This window comes from Hippocampus guttulatus, chromosome 11, assembly GCF_054856545.1.
Source record: "Hippocampus guttulatus isolate MCC_2025c chromosome 11, RoL_Hgut_1.0, whole genome shotgun sequence".
NCBI classification, from domain to species: Eukaryota; Metazoa; Chordata; class Actinopteri; order Syngnathiformes; family Syngnathidae; genus Hippocampus; species Hippocampus guttulatus.
The window spans coordinates 7,507,714-7,519,854 of record NC_141271.1 but is presented as its reverse complement, the minus strand read 5'-3'; the positions used below and the strand labels follow the sequence as shown (position 1 = coordinate 7,519,854).

The 12,141-nt window shown below is 39.8% G+C and overlaps 1 protein-coding gene across 2 annotated transcripts in view; it reads right to left on the bottom strand.

The window, feature by feature from the left end:
* Positions 1 to 11,688, bottom strand: part of satb2 (SATB homeobox 2) — a 40,900-nt gene extending 29,212 nt beyond the window's left edge. For both annotated transcript variants that reach the window (XM_086123613.1, XM_086123614.1), the window contains exons 1-2: positions 11,289 to 11,688; positions 1,066 to 1,281 (exon numbers count right to left, since the gene is read on the bottom strand). In XM_086123613.1, the coding sequence (XP_085979739.1) occupies positions 1,066 to 1,237 (172 nt within the window). In that variant the 5' untranslated portion in view covers positions 1,238 to 1,281; positions 11,289 to 11,688. The remainder of the gene's footprint in view (positions 1 to 1,065; positions 1,282 to 11,288) is intronic.
* Between the last annotated feature and the right edge of the window lie 453 nt (positions 11,689 to 12,141).

The following is a 12,141-nucleotide window of genomic DNA, read 5'->3' as shown; positions in this document are numbered from 1 at the left end:
TCAAAGAAAATAATCGAAATAGATACAATCCGTCATATCACCTTTGTTGTTCGAGGTACTTTTTTGCATTATGGAAATTCTAATTCTGAAGTTGTCTGACTTATTCTTGAAAATTTTGAATGTATTTATTTTTTTACTTTTCCAGGGAAGTTGGGTGGGTGCAAACCTCCGAATTTCACAGAAAAATATATAGTGGAGATTTATCAGCATCTTCTTTAGAATTTTGTAGGGTGTTAAAAAATAAATAATTGAATGAATTTTAATGGGCATAAATTATACCCTGATTTTTGGTCCGGTCCAGTCTCCATAGGCCATAATTTTAGTTAGTGTGTAGTTTTGAGTTGTAATTTCACCATTCATCACTAGATGACATACCTGGCTTAGTTGTGCTTGCACCGGGTCATATTTAAGTCGGCATAATATTTATGCGTAGATTTGGAATGACATGCAGGACAAATGTATAGTACGCCAATGACAAAATTCAGACTATTGAATTTTGTGAAAAAATTAACAAAAATGAGTTGTTGCACTTCATTTTGGTTGCTGTTCAGCAGTTTTGTGCTGTCCTTGAATTTTTGCGCCAGAAAGCCATGTGCGCTCGATAAAAATCACAGTTTGTGGTTATTTTGTTGTTTGCTTCAAACCCTTTGCTGTTGAATATTTGGTCTTTCATACATGTAGTGAGAATTGCATTCTGAAAAATGAAACATTTTCAGAGCATGTATTTCGGACACATGCCTGTATTTTGCTCATGTTTAAAACAGCATTTTTTTTTCATAGATCTTGTTCAGAAGTGTATGATCTCTGCGGTCCCCCAGTAGTTCCGAAATTGTGGCCCCCTTCATCATTTAAGTCGCCCATGCTCTAAGGTGGTACTTATTTTTTTGCATGATGGAAGTTACAAATTCCCGAAATTTTACGTAGATCCCAATTTGTAAGACCTCGTTCAAGTCCAATGTTACTGCGGCTTTTTGTGCAAAGGGCGGAATGACGTAATTTACATAAAATGATATCAGTCACCAATGAATGACAGAACTGGAATTCTAGACCTATGACATCACTTACCTCCAAGGGGTCTGAGTGCCGCCCCATTTTGCCGTAGGCGGGGCCCTGTGGGGCTACCGTTGAGTTCCATGCGGCCCTTCTTGCCCGGTGGGGGCGGGCTGCCAATGTCCGGGCTGCCTCCTCTGCGCTCAGGACTGTCCTGCGTGACGGGACTTTCCCCTCCTCTCTCCATCCTCTTCCAGACCCCCAGTGGAGCTCCAGTCAGAGAGAAAGAGGCTGAGGGCAAACACAAAGTGGCATCATGTAATGTTGCAATGCATCATTTTCACAGCAACACAAGCAACAAATGACACTATTATGACCGATCTTCAAGTACTTTATGACATAATTTCAACTAATGCATACTTTGTAATGTTCCGTGTTAGTCCACTTAAACATTATAAAACATTTTATATACGACATTCTGGGATAACTTTGTGTGTGTGTGTGTGCGCGCGCGCATGTATGCGGGTACGAGGTAAAAGCTCTTGCACTAAATTCAATAATATACTAGAGTGGTTTTTTTTACTTAGCCTATACAAATTTAGAGAGAAAATAGTCATTGCAGATGTAAGATTCATCTATCTCAAGATATGTCGCTGTGTTTTCATATGTGACGATTTTTGCACTTGTTTTGTAAAACGTTTTCGTCAGTTCTATTCATGTTTTTGTTATTGATATCATTAGCAAAATATTGCAATACTATTGGATTGGGAGTTAGGTTGACCAATATCAAACATAAAATATATTGATAAACAAGCATCAAATATGTATAAATTTGATGGCTTTCTGAGAAATGTTGTATATCTAAATGACCATTGGAAACATGCTTAAATTTTGGAAAACATAGCATGACCATACTGTGATCATTTGTGTCTTATTCTCAAAACAATTTTTTCAGTTTTCTTCCAAACATATGAACAATTGTAGGCATGTCCGCTTGAAGAAATTACTTTGAGTCAAATTGTATATTTCCTCATCATTTTTAGGTCACTGAAAAATTACTACGAACTTAGTCAAAAGTGACAGTTTTTCTTAACTTGGTTTTATCACCATTGAAACTTTGTGCCATGATTTAGTTATCTGATTGGCTACAATATTCTTACAGTTAGGAGCTGTATGCCCATCTGCTGCCTTGGCGTGCTTTTTTTTTTTTTTTTGCTCGACTGCAAATGTGTTTCTGATTCAGATGGATGTTAATTTCAACACCATTTTTTGAACCTCCATTTAAATACACTTCGTTTGTGTGGACATAGTCATAGAAACGTTAAAATTGAGGTTGACACTTAACAGAACAGAGCAATAGAAATAAACAGTCGCATGTGTGTGTGTGTGCGTGTGTGCGTGTGTGCGTGTGTGTGTGAGTGTGTGTGTGTGTGTGTGTGTGTGTGTGTGTGTGTGTGTGTGTGTGTGTGTGTGTGTGTGTGTGTGTGTGTGTGTGTGTGTGTGTGTGTATCTAATACAGGCTAATGCATTAGAAGCTGTGCCAGGCCCGACACAGCTTGCTTCGGGCCAAATGGACGTCTTTTATTTACACTGGTGGCCCCTGGACAATATCTGCTGGCATGTGTGGCTAAGAAGGGGCGGGCAAGATAAGAAGCCATGAGTGAGCAGCGAGAGAGACAGCACAGGATAGTATTTGTCTATTAGAGGTATGGAAATGGAGATTTGAGAGGGTGACAACACAGTGGGCGTCTATGCTGACAGACTTTTTCCATCGATTCGTCAAAGCAAATGAGAATGCATGCTTCTTGTTTGAATTGACTTTCATGAACATTTGATTAGAAAGTGCTCCACTCACACTTTTTAGTCCCTCTGCAGTTTTTCATGCACCAGCTGTCCAAACCCTGCGTGGAAAAACAATTCCCTCAGCCAATTTTAATCAGCCAATTTGTTTAATTAAAAACAAAAGTCATTTATAAATATACCTATAATACTGTAACGTTTATAAATATTCATTTATTTCTTCTGAATAAAAGATTTAAGGATCCGATTCAACACTGGGAAAAATTAACCAATTTTTAAATGTTGTGTAAGCTTTGCCCAAATCTGTCAAAATACCCGCCAACCCCTCACTCTATGCTTATGCTAATTAGCTGAGCATGTACATTCAATTTTAAATGGCCTTCCCAACCAATGATTATTATCACTGCATTCAATAGCATCCGTCCATTCATCGTCACAATTTTAAAAAATTATTATCAAAGGTGATTGAACTGGCGTTTCGTGTTGAAGTTTGTTTACAAGGTGTGCTAACTACCCAAAGCTAACAGCTAACATCAATCACCACAGTAAGCTTTAGCATTCAGGCGATCTGAATGTTAAGATAAGATAAGATAAGAAAACCTTTATTAGTCTCGCAATGGAGAAATTCCCGATTCACAGCAGCAAAGTTATATTAATCTGAAGAAAAATCATCTAATGCACCCCCCCACCCCACAGACACACACACATTTTACTGTCTTACATTTTGTGTAGATTGTATTAATTATCTATAAATTACTTCATTGATATTGCTGATGCATTTGCAATTCAGTGCAAAAGCTAAGCTAATTAATGTAAATCACATCCGACAAAATTTTATTTTAATTTTATTTCCCTGCTTATTTGCTGTCTTCAAGATGGGGTAGTTGACTGCAACATAGGCAAAAATAATTCCACACAAGGAGTTGTCGCAAAGTTGTTTTTATATTTTCATTTCATTTAATATTCCCACACATGAGTAGAATTTATTTTAGATTTGAAGAAAATCATGGAACTTTATTTGAACAAGAGACATTTCAGTATTTTTAAACGTGGGTTTGCACTATAAAATGAGACTCTACAACGACAGCATGTCAAAATTCTTTTACTTTGTAGACGAAGTCTTCAAAGTGACATGTCATACAGAACCAGCACAGATTCTCCCTCCCAGCCAGGGTTGTTGCAGACTTTAATATTTAATGATCAGAACAGCTAAGACTTGTGATCGCAAAAGTAATAACAAAGAGATTGTATCTCTGTTGTCTCGAACGGGCCTAGACCTGTTGTAAAATCTTGACGATGCCTATCAAAAGCTAGCTAAAAGATAGTTTTTGCCGACATCTCACCATCTAACCTGCACAAAACATCACCATCAACATCCAGCATCGTGGTCTCTAATCTCCCAACCATGACATCACCTTTTGGTATGTGACCCAGCAGATAAAGACTGTTGTGATTTAAAAAGAAAAGTCGGTTCAGTCTGTTTCTTTTGCTTTTAAACCTAACCAAACTACCAGTGCTTTGTTGGCACAAAAGCCTTGATGTGATGATACCATAACAAGCGCCAATGTGGCCCGTTTGCAAACAAACAAGATGGCTGTGCCCAGCCCTCCCGCTAAATAATTTGCTTTCGATTTCATTAAACCCCATCCCAGAAAACTTTATATATTCTGACTCAAAGGCACCCGAAGTGGAAGGGCCTACTTGTCGTGTGTACTTTGTAGTCCTTGCTGCTTTAAGCTTATTCTATAAAGCTGGTCAAAGGTATCACATTCAAGTCCTGTCATTTTATGTGGCCCCATAATAGTTTGTGACACATTTTCAAAACTAGCCATAAAAAATAAAATAAATAAATAAATAAAACATTGTTAGAACCAGATTCTGGAGCAATTATGATGGGACAATTATCATATTTTCATTCTGAATTGATTAGATAAATTTGACACCCTTGCTCTACAGCACAGTTCTCAAAATCAAGGCCTGCAAATGCAATTCATGAGTGTCGATTTCATGTTTCGACAACATCATCAATACGCACCACCAGCACTGGAGCCCCACAGGGATGTGTCCTCTCTCCACTGCTCTTCTCTCTCTACACAAATGATTGCACCTCAACAGATCCAGCTGTCAAACTCATAAAGTTCGCAGACGACACCACGGTCATCGGTCTCATCAAAGACGGCGACGAGTCTGCGTACCGCCAACAAGTGGAGCAGCTGGAGCTCTGGTGCAGCCGACACAACCTCGGGCTGAACACGCTCAAGACTGTAGAGATGATCGTGGATTTCAGGAAACATTCTTCTCCACAGTTGCCCCTCACACTATCCAACTGCCCTGTGTCAACAGTCGAGACCTTCAAGTTCCTGGGAATCACAGTCTCCCAGGACATGAAGTGGGAAGTCAACACCATCTCCATCCTGAAAAGGGCCCGGCAGAGGATGTACTTCCTGAGGCTGCTGAGGAGGCATGGCCTGCCACAGGAGGTGCTACGACAGTTCTACACGGCAGTCATCGAATCAATCCTGTGTTCTTCCATCACGGTTTGGTTTGGGGCCGCCACAAAAAAGGACAAAATCCGACTTCAACGGACAGTTAGGACGGCGGAAAAAATCGTTGGCACCGCCCTACCCACTCTTGAGGACTTGCACACTGCAAGAATCAAGACAAGGGCACGGAAAATCCTCCTGGATCCCCCGCACCCTGCCCACCACCTTTTCCAGCTACTCCCCTCAGGCAGACGCTACAGATCCCTGCGCACCAAATCCAGTAGACACTTAAACAGCTTCTTCCCTCTAGCCATTAACTCCTTAAACAGTCACTGACGTAGTCACTCTTCTTGTACTACAAATACTGCTACTGGTTACTCTAAAATGGTTCAATGATTTGTTGTTTACGATGATACTAATGCAGCGTGTTATACCGGAGACAAATTCCTTGTGTGTTCTACATACTTGGCCAATAAAGATGATTCTGATTCTGATTTCTCGCAAATATTCTTCAATTATAACAACAGTGATGTATATGAGATATTGCAAGCATTTTGTTACCAATACATCCTTTAAAATAAATTGAACAGTTGAACAAGCAACTATTCACTGTCTTCTGATTTCAAAACAAGTTATTCAGCAATTTGTTGTGTATATGTGATAATATAAGGTGATCATACATTGATATGAAATCATTATGAATCATCCATCCATCCATTTTCCGATCCGCTTATCCTCACAAGGGTCCCGGGGGGTGCTGGAGCCTATCCCAGCCATCTTCAGGCAATAGGCAAGGGACACCCTGAACCGGTTGCCAGCCAATCGCAGGGCACACACAGACGAACAACCATCCACGCTCACACTCACACCTAGGGACAATTTTGAGTGTTCAATCAGCCGGCATGTTTTTGGAAAGTGGGAGGAAACCGGAGTACCCGGAGAAAACCCACGCAGGCCTGGGGAGAACATGCAAACTCCACATAGGAAGGGCGTAGCTGGAATTGAACCCGGCACCTCTGCACTGTGAGGTCGACGCGCTAACCACTGGACCACCGAGCCGCCATTATGAATCAATGAGTCATAATGGCTCTCCGAGGGATACCATAACTACGATGTGGCCCGTGCTCGACTTGAATGCTGCAACGATCTGATACAGATCTGACTAAGGGTTAACTCGAACCCAAGCCCTCAAGCATCCGATCACAAATGAATAGTGTTTGTGTAGTTTTTCTTATTGATTGGTAAAAAGGCCTCTCGAATAATGTTGATGTACATGGATTTTTTTCCATTAATGTCAGAGAAGCAGCTGTTGTAAATGTGTAAACATTTTGTTGTAGTGAATGTTTATCAGCATTTTTTGAAGATTGTTTTTTTAAGTTTTAATTATTTTTATACATAATTTTCACGATGGAGTAAATGAAAAGGTTCAAAAGCAGCTGTAGAGTAAATATTCAAGGAATTTAAATAAATACATTGCTCCATCTTCTTCTTGATCGGTGATCGGATTTCTTTTTTTTTTCAAACTCTGATCGCTGGTTGACCCCAAAAACTTAGATTGCAAAAAGTCAAGTGTTGAGTATTATTATTTTTTTCATCCCTGCTCTGCTCTGGAAATAGTTGGGCCATGTACTGTTAAACTGGTTTAGTGTTTAAGATGGCAAATTCAAACATGGCATTCACGGAACAGCACGCTAGCCGTTTACTTAGCCTCCAGGACACTGATATCGGAGCAACTGGTTGTGTCTAGCGATTGTATACCATCTCCCGCAACTCATTCAGCACACTAAGCAGAAGACTTTGCAACCATAAAAATATTTAAAATACATTGGATTGGATTGGCACAGTGTATTACAAGCTAAGCTAAGTGTTAGCCTAGCTTTTTGTAGTTTTTCTGCTACGATTACAACTATGCTTTCTTCTTATTTTTATTTTCCGACTTGAGTGATCTGAGACTTTTTGAATGGGGAACAATACATTTTAACGACAAATGCCCCTCAAACCACGTGATTACCATGACAACAATGCTTGCATATTGTCAAAATTAGATGTTGACACATTCAGCATCAGTATTCCTGCCAAACTGTTGAGTCACTGAGGGCATCCGCCCGTGGTGAGATTTTACAACACAACCTGATTAATTGGAAATAATGATGCTAATTTATCTGCGTGATATTACCCAAACATCAAGCAACTGATAAAATACAGTAATCTTTACTTTAAGTGCCATCTTGAGCAACTCCTTTCGTACCATCTTTTTACAACTTGATAAGTGAATAATGGCGTGTACGGGGCATCAAGGAGGGAATCAAGCAACCTTTTCACAGTGTTATCGCCCCCCGGACACATCCCCGAATCAGTCGCAAAAATAGGGCGTGTGATCGTTAAAGCTGTTAATAAAAGCGATAAGAGGCACTCTTACGTATCTGCTGTGAGAAGTATAATGTCTTTTTGATAAGCACAAGTTCAGGACACATTTTCCAGTTTATTGCTGCCATTGAAATACTCACTGAGTTGTGTTTCTTGATTCCTACAAATATCCTTCGCAGCAAGAGCTAGATGCTAAAGGGCGATCAAATTCCACCACGATCAAAGTAAGGCTTATTGTATATCATGAGCTTTTGTGGGTTGAAGGCTTTTTATTCTAATTCGTCTGAGGTTTTATTGTGGGGCGAGCATGTGGTGTGAATCTTTTGTCTCTCCAGTTAGTGTTATAATTCGTATGCCAAACAAATTACCATTTTGCGGGCTTTTCGATACTCAAACACGAAGCAAATTTTGCTGATGTGTTCATCCTGCTTGAAAGTGAAATTTGGTAAATGAGTAGACCCACGGGAAAAAAACCCCATCAACAACTCAGGCCAGAAAAGACAGAAAGTCGTCCATTTTAAGATCATTTGGACCATTTCGAGCAGTCCTTCAGAAACAAAAGAGATTTTGTCCAATTTCAACCAAATGGACGTCGAACCGCGGGAATTTTTGTCATGTCGTGAGGGCACACGTTGCCCCTCCCATCTTTGCAGACATAACAAATCGACAAGGAGCTCAGGCTGTAGACACGTCTGGAGAATGACAAAACGCAACAACAAAAGTACAGATACATATTTTTCAAACCGAGTTACCCCCATCCGCTCCCAGACGACTTATGTCCACTACGTCGTACTTCTACCTTTAAAGTTCTTGTCAAGTCATGAATTATTGTGTCCGGTATACCTAAAAGTAGACAAACAACTATACTGTAGGTTTAAGAGAATGAAGCAATGAGTCAAAAGTTACGTAATCGGACAGAAAGCTGGCTCAGAAGATATTCAACAGTACAGAGTTGCCTCATCTCTTCCTCCATGAGCCGCAATTGAAGCTTATCAATTATTAGCGCAGATAGCAAGAGATAAAAGAAGCCCTCTTCCCTGAGCGAAATGCACTTTTATCGCATTACGGTGCTATTGGTTAATGCTTGTCTGTGCTGATAAAATGAGGCGGGATGGAATTCAAGGCATGGCTGTCAATATGTACACAAAATCTGTGACGCGCGTCACAGAGGCAACTTGACATGCAAGAGGAAGAAGAAAATAAACCAAACAAAGAAATTGTTTGCATTTCACGTACAAAAGGTCACATTCGGCTTATTGTGTGTTTGCTGTGTTGTTCTTACATAACAGATAGGGAACCTTTTTCCAATCAGGGTCCAATTCAGCTGCCTTGAGCATGCAACTTTATGTATGTTTCTTATAATATCGCTAATATTATTACATGTGGTCTGTTTCGAGGATTTGTGAATTATTAATCGCAGTTCTTTTGAGGTATTATTTGGGTTTTGAATTTATGAGTTTTCTGGCGGGCCGCATGAAATGATCGCGTGGGTTGCATGTGGCTCACCGGTCAAGGCTTGACCACTACTGTCTTTGAGAGAGCACACCAACGCACACACACACAAACACACACACACATACTATACTGTGTATTATATACCTGTATATATATATACTTTATATATATATATATATATATATATATATATATATATATGTATATATATATATATATATATATATATACACACACACACACACATATATCCAAATGCACAGTATTCAGTAAAATAAAGATGACAGTTCTTTTGTCCTCTGTCTGTCTCTTGTTTTCTCTCTCTCTCTCTTTCTCTCTCTCTCTCTCACTCTCTCTCTCTCTCTCTCTCTCTCCCTTCTTTCTTACACACACAAACACACACACACACGCACACACTGCTGACATTTTTCAAGGACCACACGCATACTCAGTGGCACACGCATGGACAATACACACTTACTGTACAAGATGCAACAGTCAAACAGTATAAAAGAGAGGCAAGTCTGTGTAACATCCTGCACGTTGTTTTTTAAAATAGATTATGCATAAAAAAGAAAGGTGTGGAAGATGTAAGGACGTGTGCCTTTGCAAAGAAGGTACTGATGTTATTTTCTTCGCAATTAATCGAGCAATTTGTCTTCGGCTTGCGTTTTGCAGGGGTGTGCAATGTTTTGGGTCTCTCCTGCATCTTAATAAATTAACCAAAATATTTGGAACAACCGTCAGTATGATGCCCACTTGTGCAGGCATAACAGACGTCATCCTCAAAGAACAGCTAAATTATCATGCCAATAAGCATTTTTCTCTTTGTAAAGGAAAAATGTTCTGATACATGGACCGGTGTAATCCAATGAGTCTCCCAAATAAATGAGGATGATGAGAAGGAAGGTCCCACGTACTAGGGAAGCTCGTTTGAATCGATTAGCAATAATGACGTTGAAATGAAATGGAGCGGGTGAGTCCTGAAATGAAACATTGTGCAATTTACGCTATAAGTGAAATTCATATACATACATACATATATTGGGTTGTTATTATATGATCATATTTTTGACCTTTAAAGTCTCAAACACTTATTTGTGGAAAGACAGTAAAAGCTGAATTTCCCCTTTTTTGTGTTTCTTGTTGTTGTTGTTTATTAATTTACGGTTCACAGAAGTGCAAACAAAACTATTTAGGCCACTGTCTCTTTTTGATGTTTTGGTTTGTACTTTGCATAAGTAACTATTTCACTAACGTGTGCCGTTATTCGTATTATTAATATTAATATTCCTATTGTTATTGCAATCCTCAAGAGATGCGAGTGAGAAGATTGATTTGACTGTATTATTTATTTATTTATTTATTGCGGGATGTGTGTGTGTGGAACTTTTCCGAAAAATAGAAAAACGAATTCATGTTGACTTGTTTCTAAAATTAATCTTTTAAAAGTGGGTTATAATGTCAACTGGGTACAACATATAACTCCGCTCGTTATTTTTGCTTGCCGGATTATAGTGATTGAATAGAAAAAATAGTTAAAGTCGCACACGGAGGCCTTTGGCGGTCATTTCTCAATTACCGTGGAAACTTTTACGATAAATTCTAACCACCATTTGACATCAGACTAGAATTATTTTTTGCATAGAAAATATGATTGAAGCAATGTTGAGAACTTGCGACGCTTTTGCGCAAAAATGATCCACGCTGCACGTAAAAGACGTTGCACGTTTTTTTTCACGCGTGTCAACGCAATCTTAAACGGAACAGAAAATTACATAAAAAGGTTTGTAATTCCACTAACACGATAAGGGCATGCCTTGTGCACGAAATATCAAATTGAAAGACTAATATCATTGTTACACAGCAATTTTACAATTCGTTTATACTTTATACATTAATTTCAACACTGGAAAGCAAATTTGCATTTTTTTAACGATTGCAAATGACATCAAATAATGAGGTATATAAGCAAAGATCATTTGGATACTGATAATAATGGCGTCTATATATTTCAATAAATGTATATTTGATCATTTTTGGCACACTTTTGAACGCACAGGACAATTAAAAGAGTTTTTTGTCTTCGAATGTGTAATTGCCGGCCTGACTGGTTCCCCTTTTTGGGGGGTCGCGGTGCAGGTGGCCGTGCAAGCGGGCTGCAGGGCTGCGGCTCTCCGCCTTCATACTCACGGTTCACGGCGTGTGTGTAGCGCTGCTGGCCGCCGAGGAGGTTCTGTCCATTGATCAGCAGTAGTGAATCCAGGGCTGGGCTTGGTTAGTTTCGGCGCCCGGACGGATCACACACTCTGGTCGGCAATTCGGAGCGGGACCGGGGATCCAAAAAGTTGCAAGTGCAGGTGAGGATGCGCGTCTTTTCTTCTTCTCGAACCAGAACCAAACGACTTTCTTCTCCGCGGTTTTTGTTTTGGGGTTTTTTTTGTATTGTTTTGTTTTTCGGAAGAGTTCAGAGTTGCGCAACGGAGCTCGGCATGGTCCGTGAGAGTGAACGAGGAGGCGAAGCGGAGCGTGGAAACGCTTTGGATACGTTTTGTAATCAGAGTCACTTTCAGTGAGTGCCTGCATGCGCGCCACTCACTCCTTGAGTGACTGAAGGAAGGAGGGAGGGAGGAGAGACACAAAGAGGGAGGAAGGATGGAGGGAGGGAGATATGGAGGGGGCGTCGCTTCTAATGCCATCCATTAAAGTACACCAGTGGGCCGGATCCCATTTCTTCCTCTCTCTTTTTCTTCTTTTCTGTGTCACAAAAACACATTCTGCACATAAATTTCTGCACCTAATTTACATTATTTATAGCCGGTATCCCGCGAGAGTAGTACTTGCAGCTATATATTTTCGATTGGTCCGTCGATTTTACGGTCTTCTTCTCACTGTTTTAAAATTAGTGATCATAGTTTTCTGTATTTGATTTCCCCATTTTTGTCAACTTCTTTCCCCCGGTTTTTCTTTCTTTTTGTAACTTTTCTAAACTTTTCCGCACGCTCTTGTTTTCACTGTCCTAATTACTTTTTCATTTGTTTTTTTT